A 27,423-nucleotide genomic window follows, 5' to 3' on the forward strand; every position below is an offset into this window, starting at 1 on the left:
GATTTTTAAAACCATTGTATGATAGTCAGAGAACACATGTCGTATGATTACAATCCTTTTAAATTTCTTGAGACTTGTTTTGTGACTTAACACATAGTCTATCTTGGAGAATATTTCATGAGCATGTGAAAAAAATATGAACTTTGCTGTTGTTAAGTAGAGGGTTCTAGATGCCCTGTTTATATTGCTCAAATTTTCTACTTCCTTGCTGATCTTCTGCCCTGTTCATCTATCCATTATTGAAATTGGGTATTGAAGTCTATTGTGTTCATTGTTGCACTATCTATTCCTTCCTTCCATCATGTCAAGTTTGCTTCATGAATTTTGGGGTTCCGCTGTTAGGTGTATATATGTTTAAATTGTTAATTGTTCTTGACAGATTGATCCTTTTATCATCTTTTGATCCTTTAATCATTTTTTGATCCTTTTAACATTTTAAAGTAGACTTCATCTTTAGCAACAATTTTGTCTCAACAATTTTGGCTTCAAAAGAAGCCCATAAAATATATAATGCATGTGTGCATTCTAAGTCACCTCAGTCATGTCCAACTCTTTGAGACCCCATGCATGGGCTGTAGCCCACCAGGCTTCTCTGTCCATAGGATTCTCCAGGCAAGAATACTGGAGAGGGTTTCCATGTCCACCTCCAGGGTATCTTCCTGACCCAGGGATGGAACCCACATCTCTTACATCTCCTGCATTAACAGACAAGTTTTTTACCACTAGAACCACCTAGGAAGCCCAAAATATGTATGTTAAATAATATAATGTCAACAAATAGTATTCTATATTATTAATATTATATTAATGGCTATTAGTAATCTATAGATTATGTATTTATATATTAAAGCTATGCAATATAAATTTGAGAGAGGTATATCTCAAAATTATATTTTTTTAAAATCTATCCTGCCAATTTCTGCCTTTCAAGTACTTGATCTATTTACATTTTATGTTAATTACTGATAAGGTAGTATTTACACTTGCAGTTTTGTTGTTTGTTTTCTATATGTCTTCAACTTTTGTCCCTCTGTTACTTTGTTACTGTCCTTTGTGATAAGTGTCCATTTTTCAATGTACCATTTTAATACCCTTGTCAAAAGGCACAAATTATAAAAGAAAAATTTGATGAGTTGAACATCCTCAAAGTTAAAAATATTTACTCTTTGAAAGACATGGTTGAGGAAATGAAAAGGTAAACCATAAACTGAGAGAAAATATTTGCAAAATATACATCTTATAAAGGACTTGTCTCCTGAATATATTATTTATAATTTAATAATCAGAAATAAATGACCCAGTAAAAACAAATGAGTAAAGATTTGAACACTTTATCAAAGAACCCATATAGATAGCAAATAAACACTCAAAAAGATGCTCAGCATCTTTAGTCATTATGGCAATGGAAATTTAAACCAGGAGTTCATATAACATACTGTCTTGAATGGTAGAAATAAGACATGATCAAATACTGCAAAGATCTGCGGTACCTGGAACTCTGATTCAGTTGCTGGTGGGAATACAAAGCAGTATTCCAACCTCAGAAAATAGTCTAGAGGTATCTGATCAAGTTAAATTTATACTTACCAAATGACTCAACAGTGCCACTCAGGAGAAATGAAGATGCAGGCTCACATGAAGACTTGATCATGAATGTTCATAGGAGCTTTATTCTTAGTAGCCCAACTGGAAACAGCCCACTTGCTCACCAGTGGTGAAGGAATAACAAACCCTGGCATATTCAGCCAGGGACACTTGCTCCACAGAACACAAAACAAAATGGACAGACCTTAAAGGCTTTTGACTAAATGAAAGAGATTAGACACAAGGGATGACACACTTCATGATTCCATTTATATGAAATTCTACCTATATTTTGCCAGAAAGGCAAAACTTTAGTGATAGAAAGCAGATTGCCAGGAGCCAGGAGCAGGAGATTGACTGCAGAGGGATGGAGGAGAATCTGGAGGAGTGAGGGAAATGTTGATTATCTGCATTATCAAGGTGGTTCTAGGACTGGATAAATGTGTCAAAACTCCGTGAACTGTACACTGAAAATTGGTGAATTTTGTTATCTATAAATTATACCTCTATAAAGAAAATAGATATGATTAGCAATAGCAACAAAAATTAAAGGTACTAGGAATAAAACTAGCAAAATGCACAAACCTTCATGAAGAAAATTGGAAAGACTTGGCAGAGACAGTTAATGCCCAGTAAATATTCCACATACCCGCCCACATCGAGCAGCCTCCTTTGCAGTTACTTTGGGGCCAAGTGACGAGCAAGGATGAGAAGGAGTGAGGTGCGTCACTGCCAGAGACTGCCGGAGAAGAGTCGTCCAGAATCTGTGGTCTCTTCCAGTTCTCTCTTCTCCTTCCACATGATCTTGGAGACCACGGGTTCCAGCTGCTGGCAGTAAGGAGAGTGGCTGCCTGGCCTGCTGGGGACTTAACCTGAGCTGGAATAAATCTTCACTGTGTTAAACCATTGAAATGTTGGGCTTTTTCTGTTGGGGCCATTAGTGCTAATTGCTCTAATACAAAAGAAACAGTAAAGAAGACCCAAATGTGGGTCTCATTCATCCATAGAAATACAAATTTTAATAATAATGTTCATGTAATTTCAAAGCAGAAGTCCAATGAGTTCTTCATGCATCTTAACAAACTGATTGTACAAAGTATATGATAGCACAGAGACTAGAGTAGCCAAGACATTGTTTAAGAAGGAGGTGAGAGGACAGGCTCTACTAAGATCTACACACTTTATAAAGCTACAGTAACTAAGACGGTTTGAACAAGGATAGACAAGCTAATGTTACTGAACAGAGAGTTTGACATAAACCCAGATGTGACATATAAGTGACGTTGTAAATTAGTAGGAACAATTGGTTGTCTATATAAGACAAAAATGAAATCAAACTGTGTCCTGACATCATACCCAAAGTCTGGGTCAGTTAGGATAAGTAAATAGAGAAAAGCAAAACTTCACGGTTTAAAAATTAACACAGAAGAATATATTTATAACAACAGAGTAAGATAGGTTTCTTAAACCAGCAAAAAAGGCACTAAGGAAGTACTAGACTTTTTAAAAAAATATTGCTAATATTGATCTCATTAAAATGTAAAACTTCTGTTCACCAAAGAACACTGAGAAAAGAAAGAAAGAAGATGTACGCCATACACTGGAAGAAGATATTTATAACACATACAATGAGCAAACAGATGTATGTATGTAAAACTCTTATGAATCAACAAAAAGACAACAATAGGAAATCAGGCAAAATACATGAAAAAATATTGCTCAGAAGAGGAAACATAAATGGCAAATGAATATTCAAAAAAATGCCAACCTTACTGATAATTAGGGATCTGCACACTAAAACACGATTGGATGTCACTAGATTGGGAAAAATAAGAAAGTCTGATGATTGTAATCATCAGCAAGAATGTGGGTTAAGAGTAACTCATACCCTGCAAGTGGGAGTGTAAATTGTTAGAACTAGTTAAAACAACTTGGCATTATCTTGTAAAGTGAAGGTTAAGTCACCCTATGACTCAGTTCTTCCTCTCCTAAATGCAGAGCCTAGAGATGCTTCGACTTATCTGTGTCAGGAGCCACAAATAAGAACATTTGTAGCAACAGTGTTTGTAATAGAGAGAACTGGAAATGATTGACTATCGTCTCCAGAAGAACACGTATGTCTATGGTGACATATTCAGATACTGAAATGCTATACAGCGGTGAACATGAGTGAACTATGCTCCATGCATCAACAAGATCTCAAAATTACAATACTGGATGGGGAAAAAAAGCAAATTACTAAAGAATACATACAGCAGGATGCCACTTATATAAAGTTCAAAATTTTACAGATACATTCAGTGGTGTATGTAAGTGGAAGCAGTATGGTCCACCTCTGGTGCAGGCAATGAAAAGGTGAGTTATTTGTAAAGAAATTTTAAACAATAATAAAAACAGACTCAATCTGCTGCTGCTTATCCTCATGCATCAGTGATTCAGAACAATATTATTGATGAAACCTTCCTCCCCACAAAGACAACTACTTCCAATCCCCTCCCTTCCATCTTGGTACACAACTGAGCACATTGTTTAGAGACATTTTATTTCTGCAGTAAAAAAAGAGTATCATGAATAGCAATGGGATGATTAAAGTTCATCTGAGTGGTTTATCTTGGAGAGCAAGACAGGGATACAATTGGGGACCAGCAGATGCTTCCAAAGGTATGCCTTATGTTCTATTTTTAAAACCAAGTGATTGGTGTATGGCTAATTATCACATTTTTAATATTAAGTATTTGCTATGGTTATATCTTCTTCTGTGTGTATGAAATATTCCACCCTCAAGAGAAAATTGAAAATGCCACATCAGGGGAGGGCCGGGATTGGAGAAGACTCAGTCTGGATGCACTGGAAACTGCAGACTCAAGAATGAAAGGACCACGGCTGACCGTGGCTCCTCATCCATGTGGGGCCTGAACTGAGGGGCAAGCCATGAGTACGGGCAAGGCTTCCAGGAAGCAAGTGGGCAGAGAGAAGATGATGGGGTTATGGCCGGGGGCCCAGAAGCACTGAGCCTTGGGAGAAAGAAGAGCTCTTTCTTCTGAGGCTGAACGGAAAGAGCAGTGAGAGGAAAGCAGGTCCTGAAAGCTGGGGTGGGCTGGGCAGCAGGACAAAACCAGCGGAGATCCGCCTTAGATTTACCAGGGGACCGGGGAGGACCTCGTCTACCGTGTTCTGTGCAGAAGAGGCGGGGGCCAGATTGCTGTTTAGGAGGAGGTGACTCAGAGGAAGGGAAATGAATGTGGGGCGTCCAGACAACTCTCAAGAAGTTTGGCTGACAAGATGAGGAGGGGCAGCTGGGAAGAGACTCAGAGTCAAGGAGGGATTTTATTCAATTTTTAAAAGGTTTTTAAAAAAAACTCCAAGTCTGATTTAACCTCACTGGGGCAGAGAGTGTCTTTGGGCAACTGGCAGCTGTAAGCACGGCAGGTGTCCGCTGGAGTCCGCTGGCATTTTAAGGAGGGGCCGGCTGACTGCCCTGGTGGGGAGAAGTGTATCATTACTGACTGTTCAGAATTGCTGCTAGCTGGAGATGGTGAAAAGTAAGAGAAAGCAAACCACATTTAGTCATTTATATTGTTTTAAGAATTTTCTACAGACTGTGCACCCCTTCTTGCCTGCATGGACAGACTGCGCCTGGCACTCAGCCCTTGGTACATGCCACCAATGGGAGTGATCAGGTCTGAATCACCAGACCCCAGGTGTGCACCCTGGCTCCTTCGCATTCTAGCCAACTGGTCTAGGCAGGTTCCCTCTTTGAGCCCTTGGGCTCACTATATTGAGGCCCTCCCTTAGGGTTTTTTGAGGATGGAATGAGAGAACAGGAAAGCACCAAGTGCCCAGCACACAGTAGGTGCTTACTAAATGTCCTTTTGTAGTCAGGGAACAGAGAAGATAGTGACTGGTATTGCTCCAGCCCCCAGTGGAGGTGCAAGGCCCAGTGCAAGCCTGTGGTGGATCCAGCGAGGGGCTGAGTGGAGGCAAGTATCCCGGATCTACCCCTTGCAAGTTGGCTGGGCATGTAGCTAATCCCTCCCACCCCCCAGTGGCTGTCTGTCTGCAAAGGCCTCCCCATAGTCCCACGACAGGCCTGCATTTTGCCCTGCCCTCCTGGTGGGTCCCTGAGGACCCATGGCCTCCTGGGCCGCAGGGGGCAGTTGTCATGGGGACGCAGGGCCTGCTGCAGCTGCCTCCTTAGCAACGGGACTCCCAGGCCAGTTACCATGGCAACAGCATCTACTAGGCAATCACCGATGGGGATGGGAACGGATTCCCTGCCCTTTTCTGAGGACTTTCCCCTCTGGAGCGCTGGCAACACAGCAATCCTCCGCCACCACCGCGCAGCCCCAGGGAATTTGCTTTCCAGACTCAGATAGCTGCCTCTCTCCTACGCTGCAAGGTACAACTCTGAGGGCCCTCGGGACCCTCTTCAGCGAGGGGTGGAGGAAGCAGCCCTGAGGGTCTTCTCAGACGGTCTGGAGTCTGGCGCCCCCTCCAGCGCCCACAGTGGGGAGCGCCATGTCACACCTCCTAACAGTGAGGCCTCCCTGGTTCCCCAGCTCCCGCAAGAGCCCAGAAGCGGTGTTGCCTCCTTTGCTACTCTAACATGCAAACCTCTGCCCTAGCCATGACACCCTCCTCCCAGCCTGGTAACCTTTTGTGACCCACCTGATCGGGCTGAGACGGCATCTCCCTCTTCAGGATCTCACTGGAGTTCATATACACACTGACTATCCTTCTCCAGGACCAAGGAGTCCCAGGGACTCTGCAGCCCCCACAGCTGGGCGGGGAGGGACCTCAGTCGGGGTCTCACACCCACACTAGCAAAGGACACACACTTTCCCTCTCAACCTCTTCTTAGTGACTCTCATGCCCACCAACAGTGCCCACTTCTGTCCATAGCCAGACCTCACACTCTCACAGCGCTGCTCCCCACCCCCTGCTCTTGGGGGCAGAGTCTTGTGCATACAAGCACCCCTTGCTCTAGGGACAATGTCCCACTGCCCTCTATGGCCAGGCTCTTGAGGCTTCAGAATCCACGCTGCACCCCCCAACCCTTGCCCCTAGAAGAAGGCAGCATCTGCTGGAATTTTTTTATTTAAATAAAATATACAACTCGGTGCATTTACCGTTTTCTGTTTTAAAAGTGGAAGATTTGAAAATTGCTTGTGAGAGATGGAGGATGGAAGGGTCCACTGACCAGACCTGGCTTCTCCAGTCTCTGGAGTGGCTGGGCTGAGTCAGAGCTTTCCTAAACTGTGTGTGTGTATCTGTGTGTCTGTGTGTGTATGGAGGGTGGTGAGACCAAGTCCTGGTGGCAGAGAGGGTCCTCACTACTCATGGCCCTGCACCCCCTCCCTCCCCCTGCCACCTCCAGGTCTAGACCGAGTTTGGATCCAGTCCTGCCCTCCTTGTGGGGCATAGGTAGGTGCCGAACTTCTATGAGCAGCACTCATAGCTGCTGCTATGTGTAGCTCTGAAAACTCAAGGGGGATTCTTCTGCCCAGTAGAGACCAAGGCCAGGTGGCTCTTCTGAAGACCCCAGGATCCTTCCCCCTTTTCTTTCCTGGATTATTGCCTCACACCCCGTGACTCATCTATAGAGAAATGTTGTCCACATCCCAGGACAAAGCCTGATCTCGTCAACATTCTGGCTTAAGAATGTGGAGGAGTGTTCCGGATGGACAAGGCAACACCAGCCCCTCTCATTATTCAGGCCTTGGCAGCCGAACCTCTTCCCACCCTTTAGGCAGTGGATGTACCACTAACCATGGCTCTGAGCTGTTTTCATAATGGCCTCCACTTTGGACCTGCTTCTGGCTCCTGGTTACCTTCAGAATCCAAGTCAGATCCCTTAGCCTGTCACATAAGGCCTTTCTTCTGACCACAGCCTCTGGATCTCTTCCCAAAGCCCCTGACTCCACAACTCCACATCTACCTCAGTCATTTCCCCACTGTGCACCCCATCTGACTCCCTGCTTCCTCCTTCCCTCCCTCTAATCTTCCCACACCTGGAGGCCAGGTCAAGCCCACCACTGGCCACACACCTTCCTAGACCCTTAGAAAGTTCTAGCTACCTCCTGTGTCCTGAGATTGTAAGTCCTGGAGACAGCAGCCAAAGCTCCTTGGGATCTCACCATAGCTCACTGGGGCAAGGTGCTGGGCACATGAGGGGGCAGAAGAAACATGATTTATTGAGCACCTACTATGGGATGTGCCAGGTGCTGGGCTGGGCATGTCACATGTACTACAGTTCTCATCTGGTCCTCATAGGTCCTTGTGAGGTGGTACCACGAGTATTCCCATTTTACAGACGGGTAACAGAAAGCTCAGATAAGTTGTTCCAAGTCACACAGCTAAGAAGTGGCAGGTCTGGGGTTGAAATCCAGGTCTGATTACCTCCAAAATGTGGTTTCTTCCCTCTATACCCTGAATGGGTGTCAAATTCAGCTCCTCTCAACACAATTTTCTAATGAAAGGAACATCAGCTTTAGCCTAAGGTAGGCCTGGATTACAATCTCAGATCAGTCCCAGCTCTGCCACTTGTAATTATGCAATTCTGGAACAATGACTAATACTTGGTTTCCTCGTCTGTGAAGTGGGAAGAATCAAAGTAGCTAAACCTCCTTCAATTTGTAAAATTGAAGAAGTTAATGTGTGTAAAGTGCTAAACCAGTGCTTGGCACAGAGCAGACTCAATAAATAGAAGCTTCCCTCCCCTCCCATTCTACAGATGGGAAAACTGAGGGCCACAGAGGTGATGGGATGTGCTTGAGGCCCTACAGGGTTGGAGAGGCACAGCCTGGAGTCTTCTGCTTCCATGGGGGGAGGTCGGGCTGGGGCTGGATTTGAGACCAGAGATGGGGAAAGAGGAGGCCTGCCGAGAGACCCTGGGGTCTTCTTCCCTGAGGACTGGAGAAGATACTTCCCCCAGGCCCTGTGGTGCCCAGCCTGCGGGCCAAGGCAGGTTACTGGATGGAGGGTGACCTGGGTGTCCTGGCAACATGGGGTTAAACTAGATTGCACACACATGTGCACATGTGTGAGTGGCTATCTACATGGCTCTACAGAGCGCTACATAGCTATACATATACACATCTTACATACATATACATATACATCTTGCTAAATTTGCAGTAGAAAAAAATGCAAGACTCTCAGGACCCTGGCCCATTTGTCCCCAGGACTCAGGCAACTGAGACTCCCTAGGAACAAACTCATGGGCAGCCCTTCCTGGAGGAACGGAGATGACTCCCAGCAGAGTGGGGCTCCAGGTTCACAGCTAAGGGCCTAGAGGTGGCTATTGCCCTACAATGAATACAATGACGGGTCTGCGCTAGGAACCCCAAACATGGGTCATCCCCACCCCTGCCAAGCCCGAGACCCCACCTGCCTTCCTCTGGCTTTTGCACTTGGGCCCTGCCTGCTCCCCTCCCCCCTCCCCTCCCTCTAGTGCTGAGTATTAAAATAGTCTATAAAAGCAAGTGACCAAAAATCTATAGCTCTAAGAATACCTGGTTATTTTCTGCTGTCTTTTGTTTTTCTGGTGTGGGTTTTTTTTAATGATAATTATTATTGTTATTGGTATATCTCCTAATCACAGTTAAACCTGAAGGAAGAAAGAAGGGAGAAAAAGAAAAAAAAGAGGAGAGGAGGAGGGAGGGCCGCAGCTCATAGATTGGACGGCAGTTTGGAGCGCACTGGCTCAGACCTGGCCCCAGGTTCCCTCTGGGGAGCAGCAGTCAGAGGGGGCCCCCCAGAAGAGGTGGCTCTTGCCCCAAATAAAGAAAGAGGGGGTGGCAAAGAACCTGAGGATGTCTTCCGAGGCAGAGTGACGTGCTGGCCAGGGACGGCACCATAGGGCCTCCCGGGGAGACCGAGGCCCCCGCTGCCCCCGCTGCCCCCGCTGCCGCCCCCACCTCTGGGAAAGAGCGGGAAGGCTGCCACCGACTCCCCAGAGGAGTGCGGGGAGGCTCTGCGGAGAGTCTGCGCCCCGTCCTGGGGGAGGGCCGGCTGAGAGGCTGAGATGAGCTTGAGGTCCTGGGTCAGGCGGCCGGGGGTGAGGGGTGGCGTGCCCCGGCGCTGGGGGACCTGGGGCGGCGGGGGGCTGGATGCAGGGGGCAGGAGCAGGGAGCCGTGGGAGCCGGAGGCCCGGGGCGGGGCACTTGGGAAAGTTCTTGGAGGGCCCGGGCTGTGGCCAGGAGGGCTGGGCCCCCCTCGGGGGGTGAAGGCGACAGGAGAAGCCCCCCCTGAGGCCCCTGCCACCAAGGACAGCCGCTCAGGCTGCCGCGGGGGTGTCTCTGGCGTACTCGGCGGGCCGGCGGCCAACCCGGGGGACAGCTCCCCGGGAGGCTGGCCCAGCTGCCCGGGGCTGGACGACGGGGACCTGGCCGAGGGCGGGGGCGGCAGGAAGGGCTCCGTGAGTCCCAGGCCTCCCCGGGCCCCCGGCAGCGGGGGCGGCGGCTGGCTGGCCTGCGGGGAGCGGGCGCCCGGCTGCAGCGGGGTGAGCAGGGGCGAGTCGGACGAGGACAGGGAGCCCCCCAGCGCCTTGTGGAAGTGACCAAACCCGGCGGTGGCAGCGGCCGCGGCGGTGGAAGGCGTGGGCGCCGGGGAGGAGCCGCCGACCCCTGGCGGCGGGGAGGAGCTGGACGAGGGGAGGAGCGGGCTCAGACCGGCCGGCGCGGAGAATCCAGCCAGTTGTTGGATGTGAAAGGAGGAGGAAGACGGCGTGTCCGCCTGGGACGGGCTGCTGGCGGGCGAGGCGGAGCCCAGCGCCGACGGGATCAGAGACTGCAGCCGCTTCAGGTGCCGGGGCGTCTGCCCGGCCCCGAGGCCGCCGAGCCCGGGCCCCGGGGGAGGCCGGAAGATGGCAGCCGGCAGGCGCGGGTGGTGGGTGAGGGCGATGGCCACGGAAGTGGTGGCGGCGGCGGCCTGCAGCGGCGCCTGGATCAGCGGGGTCCAGATGACCGGCGTGGGCGTCGGCGTGGCGGAGGCGGCGGCCTGGACGCGGTGCGCGCAGTGCGCCATCTCCCTGTCGTGCTGCACGATCTGCTGGATGATCTCGTTCTCCTGGTAGTTGAAGACGCCTGAGTTGAGGTCGTGCTGGACTTTGTGGAGGAGGATGGAGTTTTTCTTGCCTGGACCACCGAACAAGATCAGGCGCTTAGGCTGGGGTGGGAGCAGACAGAAGCCCCTTCGCCGCCCCCGCCACCTCCCTCCCGGCAGGCCGCTCACCGATGCGGTCCAGGCGGTCCAGCGCCACCGTCTCGAAGGCCCGCCGCATCATGGGGTACTCCTCCAGCACCTCATTGAAGTTGTCCACACTCAGCGAGTAGAGGCGGCAGTAGGTGTCAGCCCTCACGCTGGCTGTGCGCCGGCCCCGCGTCAGCAGGCAGATTTCTGCCAGGATATCAGGAGTGGGGGGCTCCCAGCAGATTCCAGAGAACCCCACCCCCACCCCGTTCCACCTCGACCTGGGGCCCTGCTGTCTGGGACAGAAGCTTGACAGGCTCACAAGGCCCCATCCCCAGGCTGTGACACCTTCGGATGCCAGCCTGCAACCAAATGGCTACCAGACTAACTTTCCCATCTCTGGAACCACCCCTGTACGAGGAAAGGGCAACCCAGTTTTCTTGCCTGGGAAACCCCATGGACAGAGGAGCCTGGCGGGCTACAGACCGTGGGGTCGAAAAGAGTCGGCTAGGACTGAGCATGCGCCAGGCTCACAGACACCCACTCCCAGGCAGCGGCGTGAGGGTCTGTGATGTCATCCTCAGTGACTCCCCAGCCCATCCCCCTGTCCCCCCAGGACCCCTTAGCTGCCTCACCTCCAAAATAAGAGCCATCCGCCAGCTTGGTCTCCTTGTTGCCCTTGGTGAGCACGCTGACCACCCCGTGCTGAATGAAGTACATCTTCTTGCCAATGGTGCCTTCCCGAATGATGTAGTCCCCAGGCTGGAAGACCTCGAAGCGCAGCTTGGTCAGCATGGATGTCACAAAGTTGGGATCCGCGTTGGCAAACAGCGGCATGGAGGCCACCAGCTTTCTGCAGTTAAAGTTGATGATCTCCTGCTCCCAAGATGGGTGAATTGAGAAAGGCAGGCGGAGGTGAGGGGGACGGCCCAGCAGGAAGGCCTGGCTCCCCTCCCGGGCCACCAAGCTCACCTCCCGCAGTGGCTCGCTCAGCTCGCCCAGGATGCTCTCCTCGTCGAACATCTTGCCCTGGTAGCGGTGCTCGTAGTAGTCGTGGATGCGCTGCCGGGTGTCAGGCGGGAGCTTGTGGAAGGACATGTACTGCTCCACCTGCTTGTACTGAGCGCCAGGAGAGAGAGAGTGTCACCTCCCAGCCAGCCGGTCCGACCGCCCCAGCTGGCACCACGCTGTCTCGGCTGCTGGTGGCCAGAGCCAGCGTGGCTGCTGTGGCCTTTTTGGCTGACCTTTGGGAGTGAGGGCCTCTGCCCGGGTGTGGCCCTGACTCCTAGCCACTTGGGGTGGAGGACGGGCACTACAGCATCCAGTCTTCACCACCTTCAATACAGTGATTCCTCTAAAGGTCGGTCTCTTCTGTGTCACACTGTGGACCAGAGCGGCCTCGCTCGCAGACTCTAGAAGGAGCTGTTTCCCAGCAGTTGTGACAAACTGGCAGAGGCAGCAGAATGGGCTGCATTAGAGGTTTGGAGGGATTGGAGACTGAAGGCAGGATGCCTGACGCATCAGATGGGGCATGTATCCAACCATGGCCTCCGGTGAGGCTGTCTTTGGTTAAAGATCAACTCCAGCTGGGCCTACCAGCTGGAGGGAGGGGCTGGGTAGAGAAGGGATATTAAGTAAAGGTTTGGGGACAAGAGATTTGTGAACTTAAGTGCCCAGGACTTAACCAACTAAGAAACACTCCTGCCCCCCGCCCCCAGGGGTGATGGGTGGGCGCTGCTCCAGCCATCCCTGGATTGTGGGTGGAGAGTGGGGATCCTCAGGTGCATGGCTGGGACAGGAGGCACAATTAGGCAAGAAACAGATGTTCCCCACAGGGGGACGGAAGGGACGTCCCTGTCCCCCAGGAACCATCAGAAATAGGATGTACTAGCGTTCCAAAGAGGTGGGGACACAGCGCTGCTACAGAGCGACGACAAGAGGGAGGCGACGTTCCCTAAGGTTCTTCCAGGTGCCGTGACCCAGGCGGCGGCCAGCTGGGATGAAGGAGGAGATGATGAATGGGCAGCCACTACCAGGCACCAAAGATGGCTCCTGGTTTCTGGCCTGGGCGTCTGCACTACTGTATCCACTAAGAAGACAGACAAGAGGGGAGGTTGGAGTGGAGAAGGCTGGAGACTCTTCTCATTTTGGACATGATGAGGGTGAGGTCCAAAGAGGCATCAAGTAGTGTGGGGCTTAAGAAGGAGGTGGGGGCTGATTATACTATTTGGGTCCCACTGCAGTGAGATGGATACATGAGGTGGGGGTGGGGCTGAGGTGGGAAGACAGCAGCCCCTAAGAAAACGGGAGAGAGAGAAGCAGAGATCTGGGCCCACACAACCAGGGGCCCAATGTGAGATGACTGAGAAGATGAACCAGCCAGGGAGGGTGGGGAAAAGAGCAGAGAGCATGTGGTCATGCAAACAAGTACGAAGCCCAGCAGGGAGTCATAACTGTCAGAGGCCAAGTAAGACAAGGAACCCACAGGACCCGCTGGCTTTAGCGACAGAGGGCAGAGGTGACCTCAGACTCAGTAGGCTGAGAGAAGGGCAGATTCAGCAGCCACAAACGATGCAAGTTGGTTGGATGGGGCGTTGGTTGGTTTTAGGAATTTGTCCATGAGAAAGAGGCAGAGAGCAGAAAAGATAGCAGCCGAAGCCAAATGATGGTGGATGGACAGACATTTCTAAGAAGGGAGAGAGGGAGCAGGTGTCAGTTCTGGTGGGAGGGCCCTGAGAGGAGGAGGCCTGAGGGGCCTGCGGACACGGGGCAGGGGGCCAAGAAGGAAAGGGGCCCTCAGTCCAGAGACACAGGCCCCCAATTACAGCAGGAGGAAAGGGGGTACAGATAAAAGATATTTAGAGGTGTTCTAAGGCTGGGAGCTGAGTGTCACCTAAGAGGAGTCCCCCCTCTGTCGCCCACCCAGGAAGCCTCCATCAAAGGGGGCTGGACCCGTGGAAGCCCCGTGGCCGTCAGTCCGTGCTCCCTGTGGGAAGGAGCGACGGGCAGGCTCTCCTAAGAGAGCCCAGGGTGGACCCTGGCGTTCCGCCCTACCTTCTCCTGGTACTGGCGCCGGGAGGAGTCCAGGGACTGGATGAGGGCGGTGGCATGGCCGATGAACATGGCGTAGCAGGTGGCACCCACAATCATGCTGAGCATGGTGAGCCAGACGTCCGACATGCCCACCGGGGCCTGCCGGCCATACCCGATGCACAGCATGTGGCTCATGGCCTTGAAGAGGGCGTAGGAGTACTGCTTCCCCCAGGAGTTGTTCTGTAGACAGAGGCACAGGTGGGCAGATGGGGAGAGGGGTAGGCCAAGGAGACACAGGCCCTTCTCTCCAGCGCCTAGAAAAGCCACAGCCCTCCCCCCAGCCTAACTCCCAGAGGCTGAGGCCCACGCTGCCAACCTTGTTGTCAGCTGAAAACCTTGGTTGAGGGGCGAGGAGGCTCACACTGGCAGCCTGGGGTGACCAAGTGAATCCCTCACTTAGGCCATTCTCTGGCAAGGTAGGGAGGGCAGGGCTCAGACCGGAAGTCCCAGCAAAGCAACCGGCTGAGCCTAGCCCCAGCCTGACGTCTCAGCCCCTGGGGCAGCCTGGAGTCTCCCTAGTAGTCAGGACTCCGGGCTGGGCCACCCTGCTGTCCTGCACTTGCTGAAGCAGCTCCATCCCCCCCCACCAAGCTACTGCCAAGTGAAGCCCATTTCCCCACTGACCTCAATTATAAAACCAGATATGCTTCCCCTGGGGGGACAAGCTGGGGCAGAATGAGCCAAAACCACTGTCCTCATTTTGGGTGAGCAAAGTTACAGAGCTGCCTAGCTAAGGGGCCTCCTATGTGAACCCAGCCTGCATCCAGCCAGGGCTGCAGCCGCTTGTTACCCTCCCCCACCCCAAAGGTGGATGGTCTGAAACCCACACAAGGCTGGGGGCGGGAGGATGGAGAAAGGGAGCGAGGCTCCTGGCTATTTTTGTCTGCAAAGCCAGTCGGTGTCTCAAGGAAGGCTCAGTGTGGGAACACTGGGCTCGGAAGGGCCACCTCCTAAATTTGGTGCATGTGTGGGCCTGTCACCCACACACAGAGCAAACTACCCCAAATGAGGGGGCTACCAGGTGGTGACACCCCACCTTCCCAGTTCTCTCTGCCCACAAGGCGGGTGCATTAGCATTGATGTGGAAATCAACCCTCATGCATGACCCCCAAACTCTTGCCCAGAGCCCTAAGCACTTCCGAGGTCACCAAGATTGCTCCCAGCACCTGGAGGAAGGCACAGGAACTGCCAAGTTCAAGGTCACTTGGACCATCCTGGACAGAGCTGAGCTAGTCTTGGGGTTCTCAGTTCAGACAAGGGTCGAGGTCTGCAGGGCTAATCTTCAGGGGTGGAGGGGCCCTGGGCTCCCAGCCTGGGGGACAGGGTTGGGGGGGCAGCCCCCAGTTGCCTCCAACCAGGGCTTCCGGCCTTACTGCTGAGCCTCTGGGGACCCGGAAATTCGATCCATATGGCCAATTCATTTACACTTAGCTCATCAAAAGGCTGTTTTGTAAAGGCCTGTTTGATGCTGAAAGATGCCTCAGGGTCTCTTTCACCTCTTTCAAAGCCGGTTTTCCCACCCCTGGGGTCCCTAGAGACCAAACCAAACTAACTGGGATTGAGAGGAGGAAGCAAGGGTTCCCAGAGCCAGAGAAAGGCTCACAGGTCCCGGGGCTCTTCCACCCTGCCTGGAGCTCACCCTGTCCCTGGGAGGCTGTGGGACCTTGCCCCATGGCTGCTCTCACCCACCCACAGGGTTGGAGGGGGAGGGAGGAGATCAGGCTCCACCTAACCTGCCTCCTCTGCTCAGGACCCCACGCGTGACCAGAGTGTGCATCTGTGGGGCAGGGAATGGAGGGGGGTGAGGAAGGGCAAGGGGGCAGAAGGACAGCGCTGGGCTGCTGCTGGAGCAGAAAGTGGCAGCCACGTGGGATCTGGGAGGCTTTTAAAGGGTGTTCTGCCCCTGGGAGCAGACGTGTAAGAGGGCAGGAGCCACCAGCCGGGCCTTCTCACACCTGGTATAATCTGAGGGCGGTCTGGCTGTAGCCTCCCTGGTGCAGTCGGGGCCCTGGGGAAGCTGGGTGGAGGCTCGGTGGAAGCTGTAAAGTGAGAGGCAGCAGCAGAGAGGCGTGGGCGCTGCCCTAATCAGCACCCGGTGGAAGGCCCTACACGCTGGGACTCAAGGGCTCCACACCGGGGACCTGCTCTGGCCAGGGGCGCCCTCCTCGGTCCCCCCGCCACAGCCGGGCCGGGCGCTCACCACCATGTTGTTGATGGACACCCAGCAGTCGTCGGGGAAGTCCTGCAGCATGGGCACCAGGAACTGCAGACAGCCGTCCCAGTGGCAGAGCAGGAGCATCATGCCAATGAGGTTGACGATACGCACCACGGCACTCGCCAGGTCATAGGTCATGTGAAAGATCTGCGGGCAGAGAGAGACAGTGGCCCAGTGGGCGGGGGGGTCTGGCCTGCTCCCGGACCCAGCAGATCCCGCAGTTGCTTGCAGCCCCACGCTGCTCTGCACTCATGGGGTGGTGTGCCCAGCTTGGTGCATGCCCTGGCCGTGGCGAGGAGAGAAGGCGTCAGGCCAGGCGCTGGGAGAAGCAGCCTGCAGGCAGTGGGGCCCCAGAGGGATGCCATCTGGGATCTGCGTGGATGCGGAGCACCTCCCATGGGGCGCCCAGCCGCCCAGGCCAGACACATGAAGGGAGGGCCTGCAGGGTCCATGAGGCCCAAAGTGGGCAGAGAAGCTGCTTCCTCAGCTCTCATGGGCTGTGAGGACAACACGCAGAAGAGCCAGCCCGCCGGAGGCTTCTCAGGGGACCATCGTGTGTGGTCAGGCCAGGCAAATGGTGTTTCCCTAAATCCGTCACTAGTCTCTCAGTAGACCCCAGGGAAGGCGGGCTCGGCCTAAGGCAGTCATGGAACTGAGAGGGAGCAGTATCAACACACAGGCTCCAAGTTCCCACAGTCCTTGATCCCAGACCCCACTCCTGCCCACTTCCTAACTGTGTGACCTTGAGAAAGTCCCTGAACCTCTCTGATCCTTTTTGCCTCATCTGGAAAATGCAATATAACTTCTTACTTTGAGTGGGTTGTCAGAAAGATTAAATTATACATATAAAGTGCTTAGTACTAGGTATGGAAGTATTCAATAAATTGCAAACCATTATTAATTGATATGCTGTTAATAATTTATCCTTCTGATGAGTTAATATGTATGAGAAGTAATGCTCTCCTGTACAGTTTAATAAAATACAGTAGCCTCAACCCCAGCCCACGTCAGCCTCAACCCCAGTCCACCTCAGACCCCAGAGGGGCCCCAGGCCATCCGCAGGTGGATGGCCACCCATCTATCTCTATTCCTGTGGCTCCAAAGTGAGGGGCTGAAGTGTGGCTGGGCAGGCCCGAGGGGCACATTCCAGCACCCCTGCCCCATCCCCTCCTCCCAGAGCTGCCTCTTGGTTCAGTTTCAGCAGGGGACAGAGGTGGAAGGAAGTCTAGAGGGAAGCTTCTGGAAGTTCTGACCTTGCTTCTGGCCTGGGAGACTTTGGGGGTGCCCCCACCCAGAGTTTTGGTCCCTCCATATTACTCCCAGGTAGACAGCCTTCCTGGAGAAGGGCTTTGGGCAAAAACTGTAGACTTGTCAAATGCCACAGAGAGCTAGTTCAAGTCCATTTCAGATGGGGGAATCTGAGACCTCAAGAAACATTCTCTAGATATTTCAACCCCTGGCTAGTGGTCTTTTAGCAACAGCCCTGGAGCTGGTGGTAGGATATTCTGATACTTGAGACATTAGTTTCACTTTCTTTTTTAAAAAGAATTATTATTCTTTTTGGCTGTGGTGGGTCTCCGTCGCTGTGTGGGCGTTCTTCTCTAGTTGGGATGAGCAGGGGGCTCTTCTCCGGCTGTGGTACTCGGGCTTCTTGTTGCAGTGGCCTCTCATTGCGAAGCACAGCTTCCAGGTGCGTGGGCTTCAGTAGCTGCAGTACACAGGCTCAGTAGTTGTGGCTCCCAGGCTCCAGAGCACAGGCTCACAGAGCTGTGGTGCATGGGTTTAGTTGCTCCACAGCACGTGGTATCTTTCCAGACCAGGGATCGAACCTGTGTCTACTGCATTGGCAGGTGGATTCTTTACCACTGAGCTACCAGGGAAGCCTCTTAGTTTCCCCTTCTGAAATGTGGGCTTAGCCTGGGTCTTGGTCTGGAAAAACTGAAGATGAATACGTCTTGCCCATCACCCCCTGGATTGTGCCCACCTGTGGCCCCCTTAGTAGCATGACTCTGGATGTACCAGCTGAAAAGACGAAACAGACCTTGGACAGTTTCATGAACGATGGCAGCTCGAGCTTGTCCCATCACCCCTTATATCCCTGGGACAGAGGGACAGTAACACTGTACCTGCCGGGAGGTACCCAGTCCCTCATTCATCATCTCTTTCAAACTCACACCACCACTTTGCTGAAGATGTTGTTAACCCATTTATACCCAGGCTCAGAGAAGTAAAAGCACTTGCCCTCAGTCATGGTGGCAACAGAAGAGGCAGATTGGAACCCAGGGCTACCTGCAAATTCTTAGACTGGTCCAAGGCAGAAAGGGTGGTTTTCAGTAACTACGTTTTGTAAATAAAGTGAAAGTGTTAGTTGCTCAGTTGTGTATGACTCTTTGTGACCCATGGACTGTAGCCCCCCAGACTCCTCTGTTCATGGGATTTCCCCAGCAAGAATATTGGAGTAGGGTGCCATTCCGTTCTCCAGCGGATCTTCCTGAGTCAGGGGATTGAACTCAGGTCTCCTGCATTGCAACCAGATTCATAACCATCTGAGCCACCAGGGAAGCCCTACAATTCAAACCCAACGTGACCAAGTGATGTGGCCAGATCCACACTGCAAGCTGGACCTCAGGTGTCTCATCTTGGAAGCCTGGCACACAGTGTAATACTGTGGACAGAGCTGGATGCCCAGCAGCCTAGCCCCACTGGGGCCCATAATGCAGCCCCAGGGCTGTCAGCATGCCATTGCCTGGCTGAGCTGACACATCTCTGTGTAAGTAGAGGTGGGCATAGTGACAGGCAGGGCAGGCAGCTCCTGAGGACCAGCGCCTCAGCTGCAGCTCCAAGAGAACATTCCACTTATGTCTCTTCAGTACCTGCTTAGGTACCTCCATGACCCTGGACTCACTAACCTTTCACAGTCTTGGTTGACAGGGGTGACACCAGCTCCCCGACTCTGGGGGGATGGGGAGGGTGAGTGACATGGAGCCACCTAGTCTCAGAGATGGCTAGCATCTGTTCTCACCTCCCACCACCCCTCAGCTTCCCCTCAACTACAATAAAGCTATACATCTGTCCCCACTTCTCAGGGTTGTTCAAGAAATTAAACTGGCTAAGAAAGTGCTCTGGGCCATACAGAAATACATAGGAGGCAGAGTGGGGAGAGGATCATTATTATTAAGTTCCTTCCTTTCCAACTCGTATGAACTGAACGTTTGTCTCTCCAAAATCCATACATTGAAGCCCTACACCTCAATGTGATGGTATTAGGAAGTGGAGCCTTTGGGAGATGATTCAGTCATAAGGGTGGGGTCCCCATGAATGGAATTAGTGCCTTTTTAAGAAGAGACATATGAGACAATATATGCCCACCTAAGGACACAGAAAGAGGATGGTTATCTACAAACCAGGAAGTGGACCCTTACCCCTTACCACAACTTGACTATGACAGCATTCTAATATCCTTCCAGCCTCCAGAACTGTGAAAAATAAATATTTGTTGTCTAAGCCCATCAGCCTGTGGTATTTTGTTCTAATAGCCTGAACCATATACTGCACTGAAGAAAGCCTTGGACCAATTTTAAAATACATCCCAGACTCAACAGCCTGTGATAATGGCTTCTTCCTATGTCTTGCTTTGGGTCTTAAAGACCAGATCAAGGTTGGCACATTTTAATGCAATGTGTCTTTCCTTTTTCTATCATTCTTGTTTTTCTTTTCTTTGTAACTAATTTTCTTCCAAGATCAGGCCCCTGTATAATCTTGCCTTTATCATGATCTTGGCAATGAGTATGCAGAACAAGTGGCAGGGTCTCAGGAACTGAGAAGTGCTTAAGTGACAAAGGTGAAGGTGAGGAAGACAGTGATGGGGATGATAGGGGTCAGAGGTGCTATGAGTGTACACAGTGGCATTTGAAAAAGGCCCCACTCTGGGCTTCTCTGGTGGCTCAGATAGTAAAGAATCTGCCTGCAATGCAGGAGACCCAGGATTGATCCCTGGGTTGTGAAGATCCCCTGGAGAAGGAATGGCTACCCACTCCAGTATTCTTGCCTGGAGAATTCCATGGACAGAGGAACCTGGTGGGCTACAGTGCACGGGGTCACAGAGAGTCAGACACAGCTGAGCAGCTGAGCATGCACTCGCTGAGCAGACACGAGGAACTTGCCTTTGCAGGAGGAAAAAGCTGCTTTTTCCTTCACATGGCACAGACTCACATATCCTCATAAGAGAGACTGGTGGTGGTGGTGGTGGTGGTGGCAGTGTACCTGGTATTGGCTAAAGGGTGCAGGTACTAGGAGGTCCAGTAGGGGTGGGTAGTGAGAGTTTTGGTGGTGTGAGGGGTAATGTGGATGGCTTTCACACACTAAGCTAGGGGCACCAGCATGCAAAGTCTGAGCTTTCTGCAGAGAGTTGGGGGGGGGCACTTCCATTCAGTCTAGGAGGAGATCCCAGATAGTGGACACTCACCCCTCCCCCAACACTCCACAGCACCCAGGTATGGTTCCTGAGAGCAAGGCTGAACGTTGCTGGGAGAGGTTGCTAAACACTCGTGTGTCCCCACTGTGAGTTGGGGCCACAGGCCACCTGCAAGTCAGCTGCACTGTGCAAATATTTGTCTTGCTCTTTATACCTCATTAAAACCCCTGTTTATGATGTTGGTTCTGACTCCAGGGGTTGAGTGTCTTCATTTTGAGGGCCCCACAAGGCTTGCTAGGCAGGTGGCCTGGGCAGTTCCCTCTCTAAGCCTAGCATGGCACTCGAGGGATGCTCCTACTCCTACTCCCTTCTGCATTTTCTGGACCACAGGGCAGCATGTGGTCCAGACAGGCAGGGCAACATGTCTCCCACCACCTCCCACAGTGGGCAAGTGCCTTCTCTGCTCTGAGCCTGTTTCCTCATGCCAGCTCCCAGGGCTGCCTCGGGGATCAGCTGGCACACAGGAGGTACTCAGCACATGGTAGTTCCTTTCCTTCCATCTTTTCCACAGCCCTCAAAACAAAGAGCTGATTTCCTCAGTCCTGGGGAGAGACCAGAAACTGGAGTTTCTGCCAAGGCCTCTTCTTGGTTGAGTTCCTTCCAGAGACTCATTTCCTCCTAGGGAAGAGGAAAAACCTCCTCCCTGTGTCTCTGGAACAAGTGACCACATTAAGGACAGTAGTCCAGGGCCGGAGAGAGTGGTTGGTGTGTGTGTTTCCTGGGTACAAACTGGAGGTGGCTGAGTTGAGCGTCACGCTAGGTCCCTTCCTGGGGCCCGTAGAGAGGACCCACTCCCACCCCCCAGGACCATGCTTCTGGGTCATCCTGAACTCCCAATTCTGAGAGAGGTAGAAAAATTGAGGCCCAAAAGGAGAAGAAACTCATCAGGGTTTGCATAGCCGCGCTGGCCTCACCTTCTGCCCCTAGCCCCTCCCACCACTCCAAGATGCTGCCGAGGGAAAGAAGAGGCTTCTGGGATGGGTCACTGGGGTGCTGGGCCCTGCAGGGGAACATCTGAAGGGGGGTAACCATGGTTTCTAACAATAGCCTCCGTGCCTATAACAAGCTCGCACCTCAGAGGGAGGGAAGAGGCTTGGCTGGGAGAGGTTTGGGAGGAGGATGCTGACCTAGATCACCCAGGATGGAGGCAGAGGCTGGCATCCTCTGAGACAATCGCCTACGCCTGCCAAGACCCTCCACCTGCCCTGACTCCTAGGAGTGGCTACACTAACATTCTGGAACTCTGGACTGGGAGGTTGGCCTGGGCTGGGCTGGGCTGGGGGAGGGATCTGAAGGCTGAGGGTCAGGAACCCAGCCTCTCAGCAGCTTTTCCCTCCCCACAGGAGGCCAACTCCCCAGCCCCTACCCAGGGCCAAGACCATATCCTCAGGATGACCAGCTAACATGATCCTTGCCAAGGGAGGTTGGAGGGGGACTGAGGCCCAGCCTCTGAGAACATCAGAGCACATGCGACAGCTGGGGAAACTGAAGTCCAAAGAAGGGAAGAGATTCATGTGAGTTACAGTCCTAGGAGGAGACAGAGCAGAGTCTTCTCTGTGAAATACCTACTTCCTCAGTTCAGCCTAAGATTGGAGGCCTCAAAGGGCCTCCCTGCTGCTTCCTCCCAGCCAAAGGACTTGGGTAGGCTACTGAGAATCTGGAATCAGGGCTCCTGGGGCCAGCTGGGAAACCCCAATCCAATCCCAGGGGTTCAGTGGGAGCCCTTGGCTAGACAGTGTGCCCGGCAGCCACCAACTCAAAGTAATTTCCTTCCCAGCTGGTCGGCAAGATAAGGGTGTGTGTGTGGATGGAGGGGGGTGGGGCAGGGAGTCTTCCATCTGGCCTCCCAGGATCTCCCTTCCTGCCCATGAGAGGAGGTAACGTTGTCCAGTTCCAGCCCCGACCTGGGGCTTTTGTCCAGGGTCAGAGCCTGCCTGGCCAGATTTGGGTAGCCCAGAGGGGAAACAGGCCAGAGGGGTGGTGGGGACAGTGAAAAGGGTGATTAGGGCCCATCCACGGGCCCACCCTGCCCATCCACTGGCAACTCAGCCAACTCTCCCCAGAATACATGGTCCCCAGGGCCATGGTGAGAAGCAAGGTTCACCCCCAAGGGTCTGGGGCCTGGAGACATGGACTGATGTCAGAGAAGGGAAAGAGAGACGCCTCTGCTTTATTTCCCCCCGTATTCCACAACATGTGGAATCTTAGTTCCCTGACCAGGGATGGAAACACACCCCCTGCATCTCTGCCCTGGGAGTGTAGAATTTTAACTACTGGACCACCAGGGAAGTCCTGACTCCTCTGCTTTTAAACCGCAGACCAGCGGTAAGTTCAAGACACACAGAACTTCTGGGGTTTCTTGGGGACTCAGGGGCCCCACATGGTTCTGAATTTCCACCTGGGACAGAAACCAAGAGACAAGCCCATCAGGACATTCCAGGAGGTTCACCTCCATCTTCCTTCTGCAACCACTCAGAGCTGCTCTGGCCACCACTACCCTGACCCCCCACAGGCACTATCCCCTCTTAGCCCTGAGTTCAGACCCATGTGCCAACCCCTCTCTGCACCATGTCCCTCAAGTTCCTCAAACCCAAACTGTCCCAAAGAACTCACCCCACCCCCTTCTCCCCTCCACTGCCTGCCTCCCCAGTCTGAGCTGGGAGTCTCTCCTAACAGAGGGAGCGGTAACAGACCCAGTCAGCCTCCTTTCGGGCTACCTAAGAACTTGGGAAGGGCAGAAAACTGGAGTCGGGAGACCTGGGTCAAAATCCTGCAACTGGGACAGCTGACCCCTTCACCCTCAGTTTTTTCTGACAAATATGGATAATAAATCCCACCCTGTTGACCTTGTCACCCAGGTGTGAGGAACCAATGAAACCATGGACAGAAAGTATTTGAGAAGAGTAAACGCCCTGTAGAAGCCGAGGGGTTACAAGAAAATTGAGTGGGGAGGAGCGTCTATTAAACAGTTCTCTGCACCTGGCTTCACACCAAGGGTTTTGCAAACATTATCTCTTTTAATCCTCACAACAATCCACTGAGGAAGGTATGACTTATTCCCACTTTGCAGATAAGAGACTGAGGCTCGGGGTTAAGGTTGCCTCTCTGTCAGTCAGCCAGGATTTTAATTCAGGTCTCACATGAGTCATCCTAACCCCAAAGCCCACACACGTTTCCACGCTCTGCAGGGATGTGGACCACACTGCTGGGAGCCAAAAGCACTAACTGGACCTGATCCAGCCCTGCTAGAGGTCTGCTGTGTGACCTTGGACAACCATTGCTCCTTCTATCAGCAGAAATCATGTAAACTTTTCAGCCCAAAGAGAATTCCTGTCATGAAGGGATTCTGCCAGGCTGGTGTAGGCACTTTGCAGCACAGGTGTTCATGACACCTCTGACCTCAATCTGCCAGTGCCCTGACCATCAGCCATGGGTGCTGCTGCCCAGGGCCCAGGCTGCTGCAGGGGGCGGGCAGGGGATGGGGCTTACTGCCCCACGCATGGCACTTCCGTCCAATCACGCAGAGGTTCCAAAGACCAGGAGGCTAGCAGTGAGTCATGGCAAGACATGGTCCTCTGCAGAAGCTTCCCCAGGCAGGGGCCCATGCTGGACCCTGAGCCTGGTACCTCCAGGCTGGCCTGCCTGCTGCTGCCAGCCTATAGTCCTCTCTTGCTCCCGTAGATGGCTGCATTCAGCCCACAGATGAGTTAGGTTTGTTTGGAATGGTTTTGGCCACTTAATTCTTTTACAATTTTTATTTAATTTCTATAGCCAGTACTCTGCCCAGGACCCCGAGCATCCTTTTACAGTTTGTGCTCACACGTCTTCAGGAAAGCACCAGGCTTGCATTCCCTACAGCCAGCACTCAAAGTTCTTTATCAGAGGTCTGGCTACAGGAAACCACTTTGCCTGCTAGCACTGAGGGCTGTCAGTGCCCTGAACCAGTGACTGACCGGTGAAGGGATAGAAAATGTCCCTCTCCTTTGCCCTGATTGGGACAGCTTCCAGGTGTGCTGCTGCTATTGTTGTTGTTCAGTGACTAATTCAAGTCTGATTCTGTGACCCCATGGACTGCAGCATGCCAGGCTTCCCTGTCCTTCACCATCTCCCCAGGTTTGCTCAAATTCATGTCCATTGACTCGATGATGCCATCCAACCCTCTCATCCTCTGCCACTGCTTCTGTTGCCTTCAAGTTGAGGTCAGGAGGTGTGCTATATCCTGTCACAGAGCGTCCCCTGAGACTTAGCTTGGTGTCACCCTTGTTTGGCTTCCTTCTTTCCTTTCTATTCCTTTCCTTCCTTCCCCTGTCCCTCTTCTCCAATCTCTTACCAGATTTTCCTAGAAACACTTTCTCCCCCCACACACACACAAAGTCACCTTATACAAATCCTCACCTGAGGGTCTGCACCAGAAGAGCCCAATCTAAGATAGTTGTCAACAAAATTTGCACAAAAATCCCCATTTCTGCTTCTAGATCTAGATATGCTTCTAGATCTGTAGATCTAGAAACCCAGGGCCCATCCCATTTGGCTGCAGTGGCCAGAGATGAGCAGAAGTGCCTGATACAGAGGGAAGATATGTTCTCCAGTCCACCACACTCCTTATTGTCTTTCAAATGGCCATTTTCATACGTTCTGCCAGGCTTATGAGTTTTCAGACCCCACAATAAAGTGCAGCGATTAACAAGGCAAGCTATGGAGTCCAGGTTTACCAATTAATAATTCTGTGACATTATATAAATCCCTTCTATAAATCCCTTCATCTTTCTCTATTTCCTCATGTGAAAAATGAGTACTTACATGTACCTTTTTGGTATCTTCCATGCTTGTTAGAAACTTAAATGGGATACTGCCTGTAAAGTGATTTGTGTAGTATCTAGCACATGATAAGAAGTCAAGAAATTACTAATATTTGTCCTCTTGGAGGAGATGTGCCTACTACAATCCGACAGCCCACATCCAACTATTGTTGGCCTCTCACTCTCCTGAGGTACCTCTTCCCTGAAGAGGTTTGGGTCTGAACACTCACCTCTTCCCACTGGTGAATATATCGAATGAGGCGGGAGAGACGCAAGAGGCGCAGGAGGCTGAGGATCTTGGTGAAACGGACAATGCGCAGGGCCCGGGCAGTCTTGTAGACCTCCGAGTCGATGCGTGTCTCCACAATGAGGAAGATGTAGTCCACGGGGATGGAGGAGATGAAATCTACCACGAACCAGCTCTTGAGGTACTTCATCTTAATCCGCTGCGGGTCAAGGATGATCTCTGTGTTGTCCTCCACCACGATCCCTGTGCGGAAGTTGAGGACCAAGTCGATGAGGAAGAATGTGTCCGACACCACATTGAAGACAATCCATGGTGTGGTGTTCTCATCCTTGAAGAAGGTGATGCCCACGGGAATGATGATCAGGTTTCCTACCATCAGCAGCAGCATGGTCAGGTCCCAGTAAAATCTGCCCAGAGATACACTGGTCAGTCATAGGAGGAGAGAAGGAATAAATGACAGACCCCAAAAGAAAGCTCAGAGAGAGAAAAGGTGGGAGAGAGAAGTCTTGAGAGTTTCCAAAATCCTGCAGGAGATAGGCGCATGAGTACCAGGGCAAGATGTAGTGACGGGCATAGAGAGAGGCTCTTCCTTAGTCATCCTTAGGGATGCTTTCTGCCTGCCTCTCCATGAGCTCCCCGATGACAAGCCTCCTACTCCAGTCCCTACACCCCAGTGAGAGGCTGAGAAGCAAACTAAATAATGACATCCAGAGAGAGGTGAGAGGCTGTTCTAGTGGCAGAAGTGGTTCACCCCGCACCACCCCCAGGCTCAGGCCAGGCTGTCCCATCCTCCCCGATGGTCAACTGTGGCTTGAGACAGGCTGGCATCAGACATGCCACAGACCGTGACCAGAGAACAGGGGAGGACCAGACACACAGCGGGAGTCCGGGAGACTGTGGGCGTGGGATCCAGTCCCAACTCTGTCATTAACACTGTGTGACATCAAGCCGGTGCCCTCCCCACCCTGGGCCTGAGTCTCCCCACTGTGCAATGAAGGCTGGGGTCTGCACACTCAGTCCTATAATTCTGATCTGGCCTTCTCCCACACTGGCTCTTGGGGTTGGCGGGGGGTGGGGGGGTGCGGGAGGCAGGTCTCCCTTTAGCCTATTCCCTACAGTCAGAAAATCTCTGACCATCTTTCTCCCCTAGAAGATGTGTTTGATTCTAACACAGTGGTCGGGAAGGTCAGTGATATCTTCAAATGCAGGCAGCGTGTTTTTTTTTTTTAATATATTTCAACAATTTCATTTTTTCCAACAAATAATATATACTTAGCAAAGTAGATATTTTTCATGTTCAAGTACATATTTAAATAAACACAGATTGCACAATCAATATATTAATCACAATAAAATATTACAAATATTTTCTCATTTTTTTCTTAAAAAGTTTCCTTTAAACATTATTTGGTAGAAGGTACATCCATTGTTTCAGTTAACTGGAAGTTTTTGTGATAAAAAACTTTTTTAAACTTTTATGAGAGTATAGTTGATTGACAATGTTGTGTTAGTTTCAGGTGTAGAGCACAGTGATAGGCAGTATTAATGGGGGATTTCGGGTACCACTCAATGCAATGGAATGAGACCAGTGGGGGCTTCCAGCATCACTTCTCCCAAGGGCTCAAAGCAACTGCTAATACTTCCTGGGGGAGGTGGGGAGGGACCCTCAGGGTGAAGCCTCTGAAAGGTTAAGCAATATGAGGAGGTAAAAACTAACTCACAGGTCTCCTACCTGGCCCACAAAGGGCCCTTATGGAGCATGAAGACAGCACAGTGTAGGCATAGACTCTATGTCTAGAGGCACAACCATGCACGTGCC

General features: G+C 52.0%; 1 protein-coding gene across 1 annotated transcript in view; it reads right to left on the minus strand.

Annotated features, from left to right (window-relative positions):
* Window positions 1–1,315: 1,315 nt before the first annotated feature.
* The window catches only part of HCN4 (hyperpolarization activated cyclic nucleotide gated potassium channel 4), a 50,464-nt gene continuing 24,356 nt past the window's right edge, over window positions 1,316–27,423 (minus strand). The window contains exons 2-8 of the mRNA XM_020893528.2: window positions 25,588–26,011; window positions 16,070–16,231; window positions 13,831–14,049; window positions 11,749–11,895; window positions 11,412–11,652; window positions 10,819–10,983; window positions 1,316–10,721 (exon numbers count right to left, since the gene is read on the minus strand). Coding sequence (XP_020749187.2) covers window positions 9,256–10,721; window positions 10,819–10,983; window positions 11,412–11,652; window positions 11,749–11,895; window positions 13,831–14,049; window positions 16,070–16,231; window positions 25,588–26,011 — 2,824 coding nt within the window. The 3' untranslated portion in view covers window positions 1,316–9,255. The remainder of the gene's footprint in view (window positions 10,722–10,818; window positions 10,984–11,411; window positions 11,653–11,748; window positions 11,896–13,830; window positions 14,050–16,069; window positions 16,232–25,587; window positions 26,012–27,423) is intronic.

The sequence above is a fragment of the Odocoileus virginianus genome, chromosome 6, assembly GCF_023699985.2.
Source record: "Odocoileus virginianus isolate 20LAN1187 ecotype Illinois chromosome 6, Ovbor_1.2, whole genome shotgun sequence".
Classification (NCBI taxonomy): Eukaryota; Metazoa; Chordata; class Mammalia; order Artiodactyla; family Cervidae; genus Odocoileus; species Odocoileus virginianus.